Here is a 20,470-nt window from a genome sequence, read left to right as displayed (position 1 = left end):
TTAGGGACAAGTAGGTGATCAGCCTTCTGTGTCCTGCCAGACCGAGACATTTTTTTTTTCTTCGTCTCCACTGGGAATCGAACCCAGGACCCCTCGGTTCTACGCTCACGCGTCAACCACTGTACCAAGGAGGCGGTCAAAATTCCTCCTTGTAGGTACTACATATTTGGGGTAAATGCACGTCACATCTGTTTCGCCGATCGAGAATTCGTCTCCACAGGGAATCAAATTCAGGGCACTGCTGTTCTAGATTCATGAATTTATATTGTTTGGTACAATACAGACGGTTAAAATTAGTAACAATGTGCTATGTTAGACCCATCGTAACATGAATTTAACTTACTAACATAAGTGATCGATGATAATTAATAATTACTAATGGTAAATATTGATTTTGATTATAGTAATAACAATGCGATTTTTATAAGATACAGAACTTGTAAAATCGCTTTTTTTTGTCACATAACTATTATTAAAAAGTACGTGGTAACTGATCATAATATTATTATTTGAACTACAAAAATAGAGTGATCTTTTTCATATTATGATTTATATGATTATTTGAACAGCTACAAACGCTTTGCAAAATATTTTATTGTTTAATAAAGAAATTAAATAAACAGACTTTCAGTACCTACATAATCGTTTAAAATAATATAAAATTAAAAATAGAGCTAGTTAAGATTAGATGCCCCCAACCCAAAAACGCAACCTGAAGATTGGTGGCTATTATTATCTATTACTAGCTGCTCCGCGCGGTTTCACCCGCATTGCTTCGGTCCTATTGGTCTTAACGTGATGATATATTATAGCCTATATACCTTCCTCGATAAATGGGCTATCCAACACCGAAAGAATTTTTCTCAAATCGGACCGTAGTTCCTGAGATTAAACAAACGCGCGTTCAAACAAACAAACAAACTCTTCAGCTTTATAATATTAGTATAAATAGGGAAATCTAGTTTCAGAGCGGATACGTTTTATTTTGGTTTTAGATACTTTTACAATAAATTCGCTTGAGAATAGGTATTCGGTTAGTTTCGGTTTAGTATATTTTGTTATATTATGAGGTCATGGTTTAATTTTTCATCTATTTTTTTATATTTAACTAGTCAAAACTAGTTAAATATTAAAAATTAGATGAAAAAAGCTCAAAAGCTCAAAAGTCTTATGATTACGGAACGCAAATGATTCTAATTTAAAAGCTCTATGTATGCGCTAAACAAATACTAAGTCTTAAATATTCAATTTGAATAATTACAATAGAAATAAATTCTTTTGTGATCTTTAATTAAAAACGCCTAAATTTTTTACAATGCAAATTGCGTTGATGTAATCAATTCTACCTTCGGCTTCAAATATCTTGTTGTGGAAGTTCTTTATTTTATTAAAATATATATTACATACATACATTTTAGTCTAACATAATACATATTTATATAATACCCATAAGTTTATGTGTTTGCTTGAACGCACTTATCTCAGGAACCGCTAATCCGATTAGAAAAATTATTTCACCGTTGGATAGTCCATCATCCATGTAACGAGGAAGGCTAAAGCTGGTTGCAGAGCTTGACCGACCGTCAGTGCGTACGTCAGTCGCGCTTGTCATATGTATGGAAATTCATAAAACCGTTCATAGCTAGACCGACCATACGCACGCGTATTGTCATGCGCAATAGTGTCATAGTCATACAATTGTTGATGCGAATCGTCAGGACCGACGGTACGCACTGACGGTCGGTCAAGCTCTGCAACCAGCCTAAAGGCTATAGGTACGTAATATCATTATCATGCAAAAACAACAGAAGCGGACCATGCGGGAAAAACCGCGGGGCACAGATAGTAACCACATACACAATACTTATATAGAACAGCTAAGTTCATAATGAATAAAGTATCCATCATTTTTATTTTTTGCCCAACACGTTGGCCCAACACTTTGGCCCCATGTGTACTGCAGCTGTTATAAGAACCGAAGACAGTCATTTACGTTTGGTAGGTGTACTCTTACAACTAGTTAGCAATTACAGTTTCAAATGCATCGTTAGCAAGCAATGTGCTATTTGAACCTTTGAAAATAGCAGATGTTTGCACTGTGGTTGCAATTTTGAAATCCATTTGCTGCAAAAGGAAAAAGCTATTAACTTTTTTAATAGAAAGTGAAATAGCAAATTTATTCCCTGTAATTTGCATACCATAGACGAGTAGTACGGCTTCGCCCGTAGTACATATTATGTCGTGGCCATATCGTAGATTTGCTCATTTCATGATATGATCGATCATTTCGTGAAATGGTCGCATTTCATGAAATGCTCGAATGTCTATTGGCCACATCATGATGTGGTTTGGGCAGATCAATGATAAGAAATCGTTTCTCGATATGGCCAAATAAACGCGCGGTTTTTTCATGAAATGATTAAAATTATTTGATCATATCGTAAAATAGTTACATTAATTATTGGTAGAGGCGCTGCAAGCGCTGTGTTTATGTGATAAGATGGCGGCCGCTGGCGAAAATTTAATTATTCGCAGTTTAAAACTTCATAGTTCGTTTTATTACAATATGAAGAAAGTCATAGCAAATAATTTACGACGAAGAGGTTCGAGTACTATGGAAAATGCGGATATCTTATATTGAGGAAAATGCGTCTGAAATCCTTTACATACATAGGTACATATTTATATTATATCCTATGTTATTATAATTGTTCCTTTTTTAAAAAGCGATTCGCTTCTGGCACTCGCCGGCCGCTACCGCGGCACGCTCACTTTGCTCGCTCGGCTCGTGCGTTCTTTATTAAAGTCTAACCTAACCTAACCTAAATTAACCTATTGCAAAAACCATTCGCTTCTGGCATTCGCCGGCCACTACCGTGGCAATGACAATGAACAAGTTCTAAAAATATTCAGAAATTTTTATTTTTTTATGGACTTTATATATTTTATACGATCTGGCCAAATGTGGATAACCATATCGTGAAACGTTGACGATTTAACGATGATCAAACCATGTTGGCCATTTCATGAAATGCGACCATTTCGGGAAATGATCGATCATATCATGAAATGAGCAAATCTACGATATGGCCACGACACATACATATTATGATAATATAGCCTATAAGCACTCATGGATCATCCACATATCCAACGCAAAAATAATTTTTTGAAATCCGTCCATTAGTTGTTGAGATACGTTCGTTTAAACAAAAAAGCTCTTCAGCTTTGTAAACTTACCTACTTATTATGTAAGTATAAATTTTAATTTTGATAACCTTTTTCGTATACGTATAATATAAAGTTATAATATACTAGCTTTCCGCCCGCGGCTTCGCCCGCGCAGTTAAAGAAAAACCCGCATAGTTCCCCTTCCCGTGGGATTTCCGTGATTGCGTCATTTTCCCGGGATAAAAAGTAGCCTATGTCCTTTCTCGGGTATCAAAATATATCTATACCAAATTTCATGCAAATTGGTTCAGTACTTAAGGCGTGATTGATTAACAGACAGACAGACAGAGTTACTTTCGCATTTATAATATTAAGTATGGATAGATACTTAACACCCAGACCCAGAGCAAACATCTATGTTCATCACACAAATATTTGCCCCGGGTGGGAATCGAACCCCCGACCTCTGGTTTGGAAGGCAGGGCCACAACCAACCAAGCCAACCAGTCAGTCAAAAAAATTATATTCGGTTGTAAATATACATTGAAAATCTAACTGAACCCTGTTAATATTGCCTATTTAATAATAATAATAATAAGCAGCGACTTATTTCGGGGGCCCATACAGTGAGAGGGCGAGTCACCACCTGCCAACATATTTTTACTTTCTTTTAGTAGAAAGGCAGGTGCCATAGTTTCCCATAGTCCACAGTACCAGTCCATTTAGCATCCCAATCCATAGCCCAATTATTAAATTTCCATACCCTGCAATAGTCCTACATCGGCCGCGGACTGCCTAGGGCTGTATCTCTATAGTGCAGTCATGGGCAGGCTGCGGCTGGTGTCCCACAACACATTAAAATTCTCGAAAGGGCCTCTGCGTGTTGGATCCGTGTCCCCACGTAAGCCTTCCAAAGATCCGGGTACCGTCCTTCTGGTGGTACCCGAGTATTATGGAAATGAGAAACATAATAATAATAATAATAAGGGCGTAGGGATGTGACGACCCCATCGCCCACGGTTGGAATATCTATTGTCTATGTGACAATAGATATTCCACCCGTGCAGTCAGTCAACCCGCAGGACACCTTGTGGCGGGGTGTCGGGGAGTAGCGACCCCGCGGGAACCGAGTGCTCCCGGGGGAGGCCCCTGTCTTCATCTCCGGCTTGCCTTCACCGGCCGGTCGGAGTGAAGCCTGACGAGGACAGGACCCCCACCTCTGGCTTGCCTTAACCGGCCGGCCAGAGTGGAGTCGCGAGAGCTTTTAGCTCGAAGGGTGGATGCGAAGCGTAAGTGGCGAGTGGGCACGTGATGCTGGACCCTCAGGGAGCGCGTGATCGGAGTTTAAAGTCCAGGGACGTCTCTCCACCCTTAGCTGCTCACAATATGTTGCCCCCTTGTCGCACTATTGCAGCGACTTGTTTCGGGGGCCCATACAGTGAGAGGGCGAGTCACCACCTGCCAACATATTTTTACTTTCTTTTAGTAGAAAGGCAGGTGCCATAGTTTCCCATAGTCCCCAGTACCAGTCCATTTAGCATCCCAATCCATAGCCCAATTATTAAATTTCCATACCCTGCAATAGTCCTACATCGGCCGCGGACTGCCTAGGGCTGTATTTCTATAGTGCAGTCATGGGCAGGCTGCGGCTGGTGTCCCACAACACATTAAAAGTCTCGAAAGGGCCTCTGCGTGTTGGATCCGTGTCCCCACGTAAGCCTTCCAAAGATCCGGGTACCGTCCTTCTGGTGGTACCCGAGTATTATGGAGATGAGAAACATAATAATAATAATAATAAGGGCGTAGGGATGTGACGACCCCATCGCCCACGGTTGGAATATCTGTTGTCTACGTGACAATAGATATTCCACCCGTGCAATCAGTCAACCCGCAGGACACCTTGTGGCGGGGTGTCGGGGAGTAGCGACCCCGCGGGAACCGAGTGCTCCCGGGGGAGGCCCCTGTCTTCATCTCCGGCTTGCCTTCACCGGCCGGTCGGAGTGAAGCCTGACGAGGACAGGACCCCCACCTCTGGCTTGCCTTAACCGGCCGGCCAGAGTGGAGTCGCGAGAGCTTTTAGCTCGAAGGGTGGATGCGAATCGTAAGTGGCGAGTGGGCACGTGATGCTGGACCCTCAGGGAGCGCGTGATCGGAGTTTAAAGTCCAGGGACGCCTCTCCACCCTTAGCTGCTCACAATATGTTGCCCCCTTGTCGCACTATTGCAGCGACTTATTTCGGGGGCCCATACAGTGAGAGGGCGAGTCACCACCTGCCAACATATTTTTACTTTCTTTTAGTAGAAAGGCAGGTGCCATAGTTTCCCATAGTCCCCAGTACCAGTCCATTTAGCAGCCCAATCCATAGCCCAATTATTAAATTTCCATACCCTGCAATAGTCCTACATCGGCCGCGGACTGCCTAGGGCTGTATCTCTATAGTGCAATCATGGGCAGGCTGCGGCTGGTGTCCCACAACACATTAAAAGTCTCAAAGGGCCTCTGCGTGTTGGATCCGTGTCCCCACGTAAGCCTTCCAAAGATCCGGGTACCGTCCTTCTGGTGGTACCCGAGTATTATGGAAATGAGAAACATAATAATAATAAAGCATTTATTGTCAACAGCACACAAAAACATACAATACAAGATTAAAAAGCTTTATTATTATTATTATGTTTCTCATTTCCATAATACTCGGGTACCACCAGAAGGACGGTACCCGGATCTTTGGAAGGCTTACGTGGGGACACGGATCCAACACGCAGAGGCCCTTTCGAGAATTTTAATGTGTTGTGGGACACCAGCCGCAGCCTGCCCATGATTGCACTATAGAGATACAGCCCTAGGCAGTCCGCGGCCGATGTAGGACTATTGTGAGAAATGGAAGCAAAATAAACCGGGCTATGGAATGGGATGCTACATGGACTGGCATTGGGGACTATGGAAACTATGGCACCTGCCTTTCTACTTAAGGGAAGTAAAAATTTGTTGGCAGGTGGTGACTCGCCCTCTCACTGTATGGGCCCCCGAAATAAGTCGCTGCAATAGTGCGACAAGGGGGCAACATATTGTGAGCAGCTAAGGGTGGAGAGGCGTCCCTGGACTTTAAACTACGATCACGCGCTCCCTGAGGGTCCAGCATCACGTGCCCACTCGCCACTTACGCTTCGCATCCACCCTTCGAGCTAAAAGCTCTCGCGACTCCACTCTGGCCGGCCGGTTAAGGCAAGCCAGAGGTGGGGGTCCTGTCCTCGTCAGGCTTCACTCCGACCGGCCGGTGAAGGCAAGCCGGAGATGAAGACAGGGGCCTCCCCCGGGAGCACTCGGTTCCCGCGGGGTCGCTACTCCCCGACACCCCGCCACAAGGTGTCCTGCGGGTTGACTGATTGCACGGGTGGAATATCTGTTGTCACGTAGACAACAGATATTCCAACCTTAGACAACAGATATTCCAACCTTATTATTATTATTATTATGTTTCTCATCTCCATAATACTCGGGTACCACCAGAAGGACGGTACCCGGATCTTTGGAAGGCTTACGTGGGGACACGGATCCAACACGCAGAGGCCCTTTCGAGACTTTTAATGTGTTGTGGGACACCAGCCGCAGCCTGCCCATGACTGCACTATAGAAATACAGCCCTAGGCAGTCCGCGGCCGATGTAGGACTATTGCAGGGTATGGAAATTTAATAATTGGGCTATGGATTGGGATGCTAAATGGACTGGTACTGGGGACTATGGGAAACTATGGCACCTGCCTTTCTACTAAAAGAAAGTAAAAATATGTTGGCAGGTGGTGACTCGCCCTCTCACTGTATGGGCCCCCGAAACAAGTCGCTGCAATAGTGCGACAAGGGGGCAACATATTGTGAGCAGCTAAGGGTGGAGAGACGTCCCTGGACTTTAAACTCCGATCACGCGCTCCCTGAGGGTCCAGCATCACGTGCCCACTCGCCACTTACGCTTCGCATCCACCCTTCGAGCTAAAAGCTCTCGCGACTCCACTCTGGCCGGCCGGTTAAGGCAAGCCAGAGGTGGGGGTCCTGTCCTCGTCAGGCTTCACTCCGACCGGCCGGTGAAGGCAAGCCGGAGATGAAGACAGGTGCAGAGATAACAATACTTAGTAATAAAATATGTATAAGAAAATAATGCTGATAATAGGTATTGGACATTTCTCTGTTGACAAAAGGGACCAACTCAGTATCTGGCACGAATGATGAGATGGACCATTCGCACCACTGATTTTCAGTGGTGCGAATGGTCCATCTCATTTACATTCACTTATTTACGAAACAGTAATTAAAAGTTCGTATATCTATATTAGAAGTTAAAGTAGCTTCAGGTAGTTTGCAATTTTTCTTAACTTTTAATTACCTTTATCATAAAATTATTATCTAAAATAAATTGAGTTATGCGCTTTATTTTACTGAACTAAGCATTCAATATTATTTTTATTAAAATCTTCTTTACAATAATATTTTACGTACTCGTTACAAGGAAGTTTATCTGTCGTCGAGAGCAGCATATACATAACAAATTACAAATACATTTTTCTGTTTTCCTTCCATAACAACGATATACATCATCGGGTTAAGCATAACAACAAACATTGACTAAATTATTAGACACAGGGTGTAACCTTATAACCTCATACACAAAATAACGTACATTATTCTGTACATATTGTTTTTTTAAGGAACGTGATAACTCATTGAAAATATGTTTACCGAAAACACGCGTGGGACCTTCATATTTGTGTAAACATTTTGTTATCCACGTATGACAGCTTGTTTACAAAAACAAGGATGCATTGTAAAGGGATGCTACAATTTATTCTAAAAAAGTTTTACTTAACACTAGCTGCACTCCGCGGTTTCACCCGCTTGGCTTCGCTCTTGTTGGTCTTAACGGGATGATAATATTATACCCTATCCTAGCCTAGCCTTCCTCGGTAATGGCCTATCTATAATCTAACACCGAAATATTTTTTTGAAATCGGACCAGTAGTTCATGAGATTAGCGCGTTCAAACAAACAAACAAACTCTTCAGCTTTATAATTTCAGTATTTGTTTTCAAAACTGCAGTCGATAAGGGGCTAGTTTGTTGACCTGTAATTATTGTCTTGATGATTCGTTGATTAAAAAAATTCGTGAAAAAGGGTACATTATAATATATAAATTACATAATATTAACTTTTATTAGCTGCACTTATATTATGTGTGTAACCGACTCCATTAGACTCGATTTTGACCCACTTTAAACGGATAGAGTAAATGCAAACTTTGTACCAAGGATCGGTGACATTACAATAAATAATTTCATGAGGTTAAGTGCGTTTTTTTAAGTATATTAATTATACCCGTATTTGAATTTTAAACTTTGATAATATTTTTATGATTGATACGATTAATCCTTTTTGGTATATGAACTTGTACTTTCCAAAAATTACTTTTATATCTACAGTCATTATACAGGGTGTCTCAAAAGAAAGTTTATATTTTGTGGATGAATAAAAAAAAAGTAAGCGGTGTATTGAAAAAATGTTTATTAATTATTAAAGTGCATAATATGAGAATTTATTTCTTAAAAATAATATCGTCCAAATGCAGTCCATTGCGTTCACGGCACTCATTTAATCGAACACTAAAATTTCAGTATTTATGACAGCTCGGCAGGTAGACACAGTGATGGCTGCCATTTCGTGCTGGATATTTTCTTTTAAATGCTCTAGAGAAGTTGGTTTGTTGGCATACACTTTAGATTTAAGATACCCGCACAAGAAATTATCAAGAATAGAAATTAGCGAGGAATTATTGGCCCTTACTTTTTCGAAAACGAAAGGGGGCGTGCAGTTACAGTAAATTCAGAGCGATAGTAGACGAGTTTTTAGTGCCTGCACTGCAAAACTTTCCTGGCTATAACCAGAGAACATGGTTGCAGCAAGACGGAGCTACATCACACACATCCAATATGTCTTTACCTCGAATTCATGAATTTTTTCCGGGAAAATTGATCTCTAGGAGAGGTGATATAAATTGGCCTCCACGCAGCCCTGATTTAACTCCCATGGACTTTTTCTTGTGGGGGTATCTTAAATATAAAGTGTATGCCAAAAAACCAACTTATCTAGTGCATTTAAAAGAAAATATCCGACACGAAATGGCAGCCATCACTGTGTCTACCTGCCGAGCTGTCATAAATAATTTTAGTGTTCGATTAAATGAGTGCCGTGAACGTAATGGACTGCATTTGGACGATATTATTTTTAAGAAATAAATTCCCTTATTATGCACTTTAATAATTAATAAACATTTTTTCAATACACCGCTTACTTTTTCTTCAATTCATCCACAAAATATAAACTTTCTTTTGAGACACCCTGTATAATAATATATTTCAATTATTAGTACTACAAACGTATATTATCACTGGTCATCAATGATTTTGTTGCCCTTGATGTGAAAGTGGTTTCGAATAATTTGAGGCCTATAATTTATAAAACTTTTATGTAATGCTTTTGGTAGATTGGCTCTAGTTTTTTTTAAATCCTAATTTCCTTATTAGACTATGAACCGCAGAAAGAAACAGTAGGCATATTTGTTTCATATCATTTAAAGTTTTACTAATTGTTTTGTTTTAGTTTTGAATTAATTTACATATAAATAAAAATAGAGAAAAATCATAAAATTAAATGAAATAGTACATTTTGGAAGCTTTTCTTATATATTTAATTTGGCGACAATCGTTTCTCAAGGACCATCAGTAATCTGCCTTCATGTGACGATAACTGGTACCTTGATACCTTTATTCCATCATTTTTAGGTCTTTTTGGATACGTTCTTCCTGTTTCCCACATAAATCTAGATTATCTGGAAATCTATCCAGGCGATTGTGGGGCAAGTATAGCTTTATGTTCGCATTTGCTCATAGAGTATTGAAGTTTTTCAACATCTTTTGCATAATATATTATATAATTTGGTGCTTTAAATTTACAGGTACCAACACTGTACCTCTCTATAATTAACATTTAGCATCGATTATAAATTTTGTGAAATTTTCATCTTTTATCAATTTTCGACTCGCCCGTCCTGTAGGGCCGTCGAATATTCTTCTTATATTTCTGAATTCTCCCAAAGGCCTGCATTTCCATATTTATTAATAGTTCCTAATGAATTTGCTTTTCTCTAATCGCACAAAATATAAAAACATCAAGGGAATTTACTGTATCCACTTTACTGACCAAGTGCTACTCGGTTATTTCAACTCGATACAAACCGAACATTGTTGTTCATAAAAATGATCTTTTCTACAGAAACAATTATTACTTATGCTGATATTCTGCAGTCAGTTTTATAGAATTGGCTTATGTATGAGCGAAGAAATGTACAGAAAACGTATTTCATAAAAAAAAAAAATTGGTTGTCTGTAAAGTCGGTTTACTGACGATAGTTGAACGTGACAACGTCCGATTGTGCTTCTTTGTCGTTCGTTCCGCGCTCTCGCTCGCACTTCAAGCCTTACATGGAACGCCTCAGAGCGAGGTAACGCCGCATGAGTCATGTTTTTTCGTGCGTGCACGCGGCTCTATCGAATTATAAGACGTTGTCACGTCAAAATAAACGCTTGTTAATAACCCGTATTCTGTAAAGCCGTAATAATTCAGGCCCCGGAACCACAGACACAATAGAAAATCTATTGGGACCGATCGGGCCGCTTGGGGCTCAATGGGTTAAGAGAACTAAATATATGAAAATTCCAATAAAAAATAAACTAGAGCCAACCAAACAATTTAATGAATACAATCGCAAATTGGATACTTGAAATATATAAATCTGTAGAAATATCCAGGGCAACAAAGAAAATTGTTTTATTGTTGAGCTGTGTTATCAATGATTCCCAGTATTCAAGACCTCTTTGATCGCTATTCACATCAGAATTCGCTTACGCCAGACATCGAACAGGTTTATTCATGTGAAAATAGATTTAAATTTAAAACGTGTTTGCCCATGTGCCTTTGGTTCACTGAGTTCACCTTATACCATATAGGTCACTGAATTATGTCAATTCTAATTTATCCGTGTAATAATTATGGTTTTATTACACCTACGTAAGATCTCCATATTTTTAATTATTAATGATTTTACTTATAGTCTATGTACCTACTCAAACTCAAACATTTATTTATTCAACTAGCTGTGCTCCGCGATTTCACCCGCAATGCTTCGCTCCTCTTGGTCTTAGCGTAATGATATAGCCTTCCTCGATAAATGGGCTATCTAACACCGAAAGAATTTTTCAAATCGGACAAGTAGTTCTTGAGATTAGTGCGTTCAAACAAACAAACAAACTCTTCAACTTAGACTTAGATAGTATAGATAGACTTATAAGCTCTAGAAGCACTTTTGAATCGTCATTAGATATTTTTAACTTTTACCACCAATTCGGAAAGCAGTATTTATGGACAAGAAACTCCATAGTAGAGTCATTTCATAATTAATGTTGTTTGTAGAATATAGATATTATATTGTAATTTTCTTAATTTCACATATATAAACCGATACGATATTTTTACATTATTCTTTTATTTATCAAACGATTTACTGAACGTCACAATTTTTCGAATTTCCTCATGTTAAATTTCTGCAGTTTTGTAGCGTCTCAGGTATTTTAAGATGCTCGTATGTCATGAGACGGCATGCTGTGTTTCCGCTTTTAATGTAACGAGGAATTTTAGTTTATAACAGCATGTAGTCAACAATATAATATCGCCGTAACTGGAGAATAAAACAAACACTGCAAAAACACAACTTTTCAGGAAAAATATAAAACCGATAATTGACTATAACTTGCCAAGCAATAGACGTCGCGAGATAAAAAAACCGGCCAAGTGCGAGTCGGGCTCGCGCACAAAGGGTTCCGTAGCAGCAAATATAATAAACTTATTAGTATATTTTTTGATCTATCTTATAAGGTTCAGCCATCGTTTTCAGTGTAAGCACAATAACTTAACCAAAATTACAGTTAAATCAACCTATCTCAAAAACTATAAGAGATACTTTGATCAAACCAAAAATCGTTGAAAGAGTTAATTAGCATGCATCACCTCTATTTTTTTTAGAATTTTATACCCCGTAGTTATAAAAATAGAGGGGGGGGGGACATACTTTTTACGACTTTGAGAGCTGATATCTCAAAAACCGTTCACTTTAAGAAAAATGTTTTTTAGAAAACTTTATATCATTTTAAAAGACCTTTCCATTGATACCCCACACGGGTATGTACATCGAAAAAAAAATTTCATCCCTCAGTTACATGTATGGGGGGCCCCACCCCCAATTCTTTTTTTTACTATTTAGTGTCATATTTTTGTAGCGGTTCATACAACACATATTCCCATCAAATTTCATCACTGTAGTACTTATAGTTTCCGAGTAAATCGGCTGTGACAGACGGACAGACGGACAGACGGACAGACGGACATGACGAAACTATAAGGGTTCCGTTTTTGCCATTTTGGCTACGGAACCCTAAAAAGGCACAATGGTACCTAATTTTTTAACCTTTTATTATGTATCAAAATATTTTTAATAACTTTATCAGAACTGAAGATAATTAAAATTTAAGAAGTTAGGAGCATTTGACTGATGTCTAAATTTACTAATACAAACATATTGTGATTTTATTCTCGTTCATATTGGACAATGGACATATTATGGATTAATGGATAATATCCAATGAACTTTTATTCTGGGTTTTGGGTCTATTTTTGTCCTTTTGTATAAAGCTGTGATGTGTGTGTATTTAAGATTTTTATAATTAAGTCACGACCAAATAACAGATTAAATCCTATAAATCTTAATATATATATAAATCTCGAGTCACACGTAGTACATATTATCTCTATGTGTCACAATGTTTGTCCTCAATGGACTCCTAAACCACTTAACCGATTATAATAAAATTCGCACACCATGTGCAGTTTGATCCAACTGGAAAGATAGGATAGTTTTTATGAAACACAACGTAAACATGTAGGTACCACGGGCGAAGCCGGGGCTAACCGCTAGTTTACATTAGGTATGAGTTGTGACATATTATTAGATACCTACCTATATCTTGCATTATTTTTACACACATAAAATTAATCAGTGAAATCGATGTAAAATGCATGTAACCTATACAAATTCTTAAAAACTTGTATGTATGCCTATTAAATAAAATAAATAAAATAAAATAAAAATAAAAAATAAAAAAGCCTGTTTATTTCCTGCAGATATGTTGACATTTTTACAAAGTAACGCTTACGCGGTAAGAAAAATAAGTGTATACAAAACTTGATTGTTATTAGTGTTAGTAATTGTAATTTTGTTGTATTCCAAATTCCAATGCTAATATTAATTATTAAGTTATTGTAAATAAATAAAAGAAATTAATTTAACGTTATGAACTAAAGTAATCAATCTGCATGAACCCCTGTCTGGGTAAAGGCCTCCTCCAAAGCTGACCACCCGTCTCTATCTTGCGCTATTTGGTACCACAGAGGGCCGGCTGTTTTCTTGATGTCGTCGTCCCAGCGTGTTAACGGTCTCCCTCTGTACCTTTTGCCTAGTGGGCCATGCCACGTTGTCGTTCTCGCTGTCCATCTTTGATCAGTAAGTCTGGCGACGTGTCCTGCCCACCTCCACTTCAGTTTTTGTGCGTGACTCAAAGCATTAGTTGCTTTGGTAATCGACCTTATTTTAGTGTGCCTAATTTTGTCTAATCTCTTTATCTTCAACATACTACGTTCTATCCCTCTTTGGCAGCTATTTATTTTATTTTTTATTTTTGAAGTGAATTTCCATGTTTGGCAGGCATACGTCAAACATGGTAGTAGACTTGAATTCAAAACCTTCGTTTTAAGATTTGTTGGCATGTTGCTTTTAAAAATTTCTTTTAGGCTCCAGTATTTATTCCAAGTACATTTAAGTATGCCTATTACCTACTTCTAAATTAATAGTTACTAACATTATAAATTTATGAAAAGCTATGTACATAAATTATTTATCTTAATATATATAAATCTCGTGTCACAATGTTTGTCCTCAATGGACTCCTAAACCACTTAACCGATTATAATAAAATTCACACACCATGTGCAGTTTGATCCAACTTGAGAGATAGGATAGGTTTTATCCCGGAAATCCCACGGGAAAGGGAACTATGCGGGGTTTTCTATGAAAACGCGGGCGAAGCCGCGGGCGGAAAGCTAGTTATTTTTATACTATCATTACTATACCTCGTCTCAACGAAGAATCATTGGTGCATAAGAATCGCATGAGCGCTCTCGCACCACCGATTTGTTGTTGCACCAACTTCTGTCCATCCGTTGGCAGGCACCGCTTTATCCACGCGTCCATACATGCCATACCAGTCTGATATGCCCTGTTTGAAAGAAAAGTATAAAGAATTAAGAAAGCTTTCATAAAAATAATATGTATAAATCTACTTCAAATAATTATTTTAATATCTCACGAGAAATTATATATAGACTTGTATTCATTTCTTACATAAAATTATTAAAGAAACCTTAATTATTATTATAATCCACGACGAAAAGTTTTTAGCATAGGCTTAAGAGCCCATATATAAAATTGCGCTGGACGAAAGTAGGTATTTTAACGTTTGAACGTGTGTTTGAACGCGATCATCGTGTAGACGAGTAGCGAAGGCTGCAGCGCTTAAGAGGCCGTATCGATTTTAGAGTGATTTTGAATTGTTTCTGTAATTCTTTAGAAGCTCGTTTAAAAAAACTAAATTAGTAACAATGTGTTATAATATCTTAAATTAAAGATTTACTCAATATCTAAAAAGTGTCAGAGACAATTTATTGATTTTCATTGTCCAGTTTGTTTAATAGCCAATAACCTGAGGCGTGTTTCAATTTTTTCGATGCGGGACGTTCGTGTCTTTGTAGTTTACACGGAATTTTTAAGAGATTTTCTTATAAAATATACAACAATAAAGACACTGAGACATCCTAAAAAGTGTTCGAGGAATTTTAAGTACTTTTATTCAAAAATTCAAAGAAAATCTAAGTTAAAATAGCCTTACTTTGATGAAATTTTATGCGTATATGGCGTCGAATTTCTAGTACATACAACAAAAAATACACATTAAATGATAGTCAATGATTATAACTTGATGAAATAATGGGTAATTGAAACGACTATAAAAGTACCACTTGAAAATCTCCATTTGGCAGACTCATAAATATTGAAATAAATCAAGCACAACACGAAAAAGCTCTTGATTGAATTCTCGAAAATATTAACAATTAACCTATTCAATTTTATAATCCTTTCCGAAAATTCAAAATATGTTTAACAAGGAATGCAAAAAATCATTTCCACTAATTAAACTTGATATAGAATGCGAATGAAATTCGGGGAACAGCTATAAAAACAGATATATACGTATACATTCACAGCTTACACAAATCAAACTCGTATAAAAGGTTACACAAATATACATTTATTCCGCCAATTAAACAGTTTTACAAAACAGCGGACTTCATTTGGATCGACTTTTATAACAATATGTGAATGTAATCAAACCAATTTTGTATTTAGATTGTATAAAATCAAGTATAAGAATAATAAATTTTATACCTACGTTTAAAGAACTGTAGCAATCTCGAAAAAGAGTTATGTTTAAAGTCAGAGTACAATACAGACTAAAAAAAAGTTTTTATCGTTACTTTGCTACCATTTAACACAAAAACTACTCAACCGATTTGAAACATAGTTTTATATTCTGTATACCAAAAGTCATGTTTGTCTTTATTTATCTTTAATTTGCGTGGTTCCGCTCCTGCTGGTCTTAGCGTTATGATATATAGCCTATAATTAATAGCCTTCCTCAATAAATAGGCTATCTAACACCGAAAGAATTTTTCAAATCAGACCAGTAGTTCCTGAGATTAGCGCGTTCAAACAAACTCATCAGCTTTATAATATTAGTATAGAATATATAAAAAATAATCTACTTACAAGCAGTGCGCATCCAACTCTTTCCTTGTCCTAGGCAGCCCCACGGGTGTCTTTGGTGTAGTTTCTACGCATATCTTCAGCTGTTCGCTCGCATCGCAACTGTCTTCATTTATTTGAGCTCCACCACCGCCTGATAAATTATTTATTTACCTTCACTTATAGTTCCTTATACATAGTTACTATACTCTTTGACTTATAGTGTAGAATATTAATGTACTTTAGTTTGTATTTAAAAAGGTATTTTTTATAGAAATAGCATTATATGTGTATCGTATAATTGCAAGCATGATGTGTTTCTTTGTACAAATAGGTAAATGTTCTTACATTTATATGTGTATCGTATAATTGCAAGCATGATGTGTTTCTTTGTACAAATAGGTAAATGTTCTTACATTTATATGTGTATCGTATAATTGCAAGCATGATGTGTTTCTTTGTACAAATAGGTAAATGTTCTTACATTTATATGTGTATCGTATAATTGCAAGCATGATGTGTTTCTTTGTACAAATAGGTAAATGTTCTTACATTTATATGTGTATCGTATAATTGCAAGCATGATGTGTTTCTTTGTACAAATAGGTAAATGTTCTTACATTTATGTGTATCGTATAATTGCAAGCATGATGTGTTTCTTTGTACAAATAGGTAAATGTTCTCACATCCTTAGTAATCGAGAGAATTAAAGATCTAAAATTTTACTGGTGTGGTAAATTTTCAAATAATAAACTATGCATTTAATAGATTGTACGGAATGTTTGAAAAGTAGCGTTAAAGTTGAGCAAAAAGTTCTAGTTATTTTTAAACTTAATCGACTCTTCTCGTCTCCGCTTCACTCGTGTTTTATATAAGGAATAGATTTAAGATTAATTAAGTGAATATTTTTAATTGGATCTTCATAAAAAGATATAAAGACTTATTCATATTCAAGTGTACTGTAATTTAATTTTTCTATACGGAATATTGCAGTCAGGAATTCCGGCTTCTCCCAGATGGTTAATAATCTTTGCCGCTGTTACGTAGAAAATACCTGTCGGAATGTAGGTGAAATTCCCTTTACCTACTAATACATAATATTATAAACGATGCATTGGTATATGATTAAATTCATTAACATCGCTGATATTATAGTCTTAACATTTTTGAACGGTCGACCATTTTAAAGCTAGATTGATCAGTTTCGAAAAATTTTGTTTCGGTGTCAAATTATTGAATAAAACGAACAAAACTCTAAATAAAAGTCACGCAATATCAATAAGTGCATTGAGATTCGCGTAACTTTTAGATTACATGGTATGCATTATCATAATGTCCAAACTGTTTAAAATGGATGAAAAATTAAGAACTAATTAATATATTGGATTCATGTCATTATTTAACACATAAAATATCAATACGAATAAAAATTAAATGAAAGTGTAAATTTTTAATACGCATAACTATTTGCTATATTTATCTTAAAAATAATGTATTCATGTGAATAATGTAAGCGAAATGATATTTATTGTTGGCACTTGTCGCCTAAATTATAAAGCATTGCTTATTGAGATGTAAAATTATTCATTATTCGATTACAATACACAACTGTTACATAATAATAATGAGATAACTTTTATAGTAAAAATAGAAAATTCAAATTATATTTAATTTTGAACAAAGAGTTTCACAATCACAAGTTCTTCTAAAACCTTAGTCTTGTGTTTGATTTTGTTCAAATATTACAAAAAAAAAAGATTTTTAATTATTGTTAAAATTTAACAAACTGACTAAGGTTAACAAGGAAACATTATAGGTAATAATAATAATTTATCCATGAATAAAATCACAAAACTCTCATCATAAAACACAGGATGTGATTTTATTATTGAAACTTAATTAAAAGAAAAAAACTATTAACTCTAAACTAAAATTAACATAGGATTATTTGGTAAAGTCTTTGATTTTATTAAGATAAAATTCGCTCCAACATTAAGGTTAGCACGATTTAACTGGCTGATATCAAACTCAATAAAAGTTCCGTGGTTACTTTAGAGATAATATTGTAAGAATGTGTGCTACGATTATTATCAGAACATTTGAGCCCGTATTGGATAAAATACTTGAAAGTACAAAATTTCTCGGTTTCTTCTCTAGAACTTAGATTGAAATTTTAAAATAAGTAGGTAAACGAAGACATTTTTACAATTTATCTCAAAAACTTGAATTTTTTATCTTAACAGAGGCTACTTTACCTAATATTTTTAACAGTGTGTTGATATTTATAATATGACAGTTTTTAATAAATGTAGGTAGGTACATAAAGGTCTTTGATATCACTTTTCCTTTTCTAAAGATATTTTCATACAATATCATAATTTAATTACGTACAGACTAAGACGTAATATTAAGAGAAAATAATAACTCAAAAACAATATTTGATTTAAACGTTTACAAGAAATACCTACTATATATGATATTATAACGTATTGATTAAAACTGATTAAAACGCACTCAAATATAAATTTAGGTACTTGACAAATAACATATCTATTAAAATGTTCACAAATCACAAATAATATTATAACGAACTAAAAATATAACTTCTCGTATAAAATATTGAAATTTAAACTTTCTCAACATAACATTTTCAATGAAGACAAGTAAATCGTGCGAAAACACGTATCTCACAAAGAATTGAATGCTGAGCTTGGAATCTTACATTTTAACGCCTTGCCGAAAGCAATAAATTGATTTTGCTGACGATTTATTATTCGCAGTTTTCTTTATGAATTAATTTATACACTTTTTATGTGGGGACGGAACGCTGACGGTATCTTTCTAGTTCATGGTTAGGAAATATTAGCATTCAAAAGGTTGTAGTGTTCTTTAAAGCATCAGAAAAGATGTGCTTATAGAAACTAACAATACTAATACTATCACTAGGTACATAGTATAAAACAAAGTCGCTTTTTCTGTCCCTAAGTAATCTTTAAAACTACGCAACGGATTTTGATGCGGTTTTTTTTAATAGATAGAGTGATTTAATAGGTGGGTTTTAGTGTATAATTTATTGGGTTTGATACAAAGCGGGCAAGCCGCGGGCGGTAAGCTAGTTAAATTATAAAGAGAAAAAGTTACTGGGTAATTTTAATGGTGCTTCTAAACTAATTTGAAATATCTTTTATAATTAGAAAGTTATATCCTTAGATTATGGATTGGTCTCCGACCAGTCCTGAGACCAATCCTTAATAATCTAAGGCTATATCCTTACCCACGAACAGAGGTTTATTATATCACTAGCTGTTGCCCGCGACTTCGTCCGCGATTACGTCGTTTTTCGTCATTCGTCGTTTAAAAAAAAATACGTGACACTTTATTTTTGAATGTTCTTAATTATTGTCTCTTATAAAATTTAACTACATTAAAATTGAACACTGATAAGAAAATCTTAAAATCTAAAGACAACATGAATGAATGTGATTTAAATTCTACATTACTTAGTATTTCAAATAATAATCTAAATTAAATGTAGATTAACAGTTTGAGCGCACCATTATAGAATATGTACCTAAGTATTAAATTACGTCAGTATACATAGTAACTTTACTAAAAACACGATGACTTTCTTTCGCGCTCGGTACCACAAACTAAGCATATTTGTGGTACGTGGCCCGCGTCACTTGACCCCCCGCGAGTTCCCCTCCGTTGCTATGCGAAAATACATTCGTTGCTCTACTGTAGGAAAAATTGTAATACTGTGGCCTGGGCGTTATAACACGTCCAGGGAGTTCCTGAGTGCCGATATCACCATCTTGAGGAAAAGCTTCTAATGTCGATTTAAAACTGCATACATACGAATTAACCTGTTCTAAAATAATTGTGAAATGAGTTCAGTTTTAAATTTGAGAAATATTGATTTCTTGTATTCCACTATTCGTTGTAGTCGAATACAAAATATATTTAAACAAACTTAGGTTGGCCTTCAGGCAAAAGGGATCCTATCAAATGGTAAACTTGACCTTGTATCTTAAAAGTAAGCATGAAAGGACCTTCTGATAATTATTGAGCACCAAAGGATCATTTGAAACGCACTACTATAAGAGCGAATATTGTCTAATAACAGTTTAGATTGCACAGTATGTTCCTCTAAAAGTAGTGATTTCAAAGGTTCCGGTGTATCTTCAAACGAAAGCCGTCTCCTTACTCCACTTTAAAGCATGTAAAGCATGCAAAGAACATACTACGTTAATATCGCCTATACAGAAGATGATCTGTAATAAATTGTGA

At 36.2% G+C, this 20,470-nt stretch overlaps 1 protein-coding gene across 1 annotated transcript in view; it reads right to left on the bottom strand.

Annotated features, from left to right (window-relative positions):
• The window catches only part of LOC123696749, a 50,946-nt gene that overhangs the window by 24,718 nt on the left and 5,758 nt on the right, over positions 1–20,470 (bottom strand). Inside the window, exons 2-3 of the mRNA XM_045643114.1 lie at positions 16,205–16,334; positions 14,452–14,597 (exon numbers count right to left, since the gene is read on the bottom strand). Of these exons, the coding sequence (XP_045499070.1) occupies positions 14,452–14,597; positions 16,205–16,334 (276 nt within the window). The remainder of the gene's footprint in view (positions 1–14,451; positions 14,598–16,204; positions 16,335–20,470) is intronic.

This window comes from Colias croceus, chromosome 13, assembly GCF_905220415.1.
Source record: "Colias croceus chromosome 13, ilColCroc2.1".
Taxonomy (NCBI): domain Eukaryota; kingdom Metazoa; phylum Arthropoda; class Insecta; order Lepidoptera; family Pieridae; genus Colias; species Colias croceus.
This window is presented reverse-complemented; position numbering and strand designations above follow the sequence as displayed.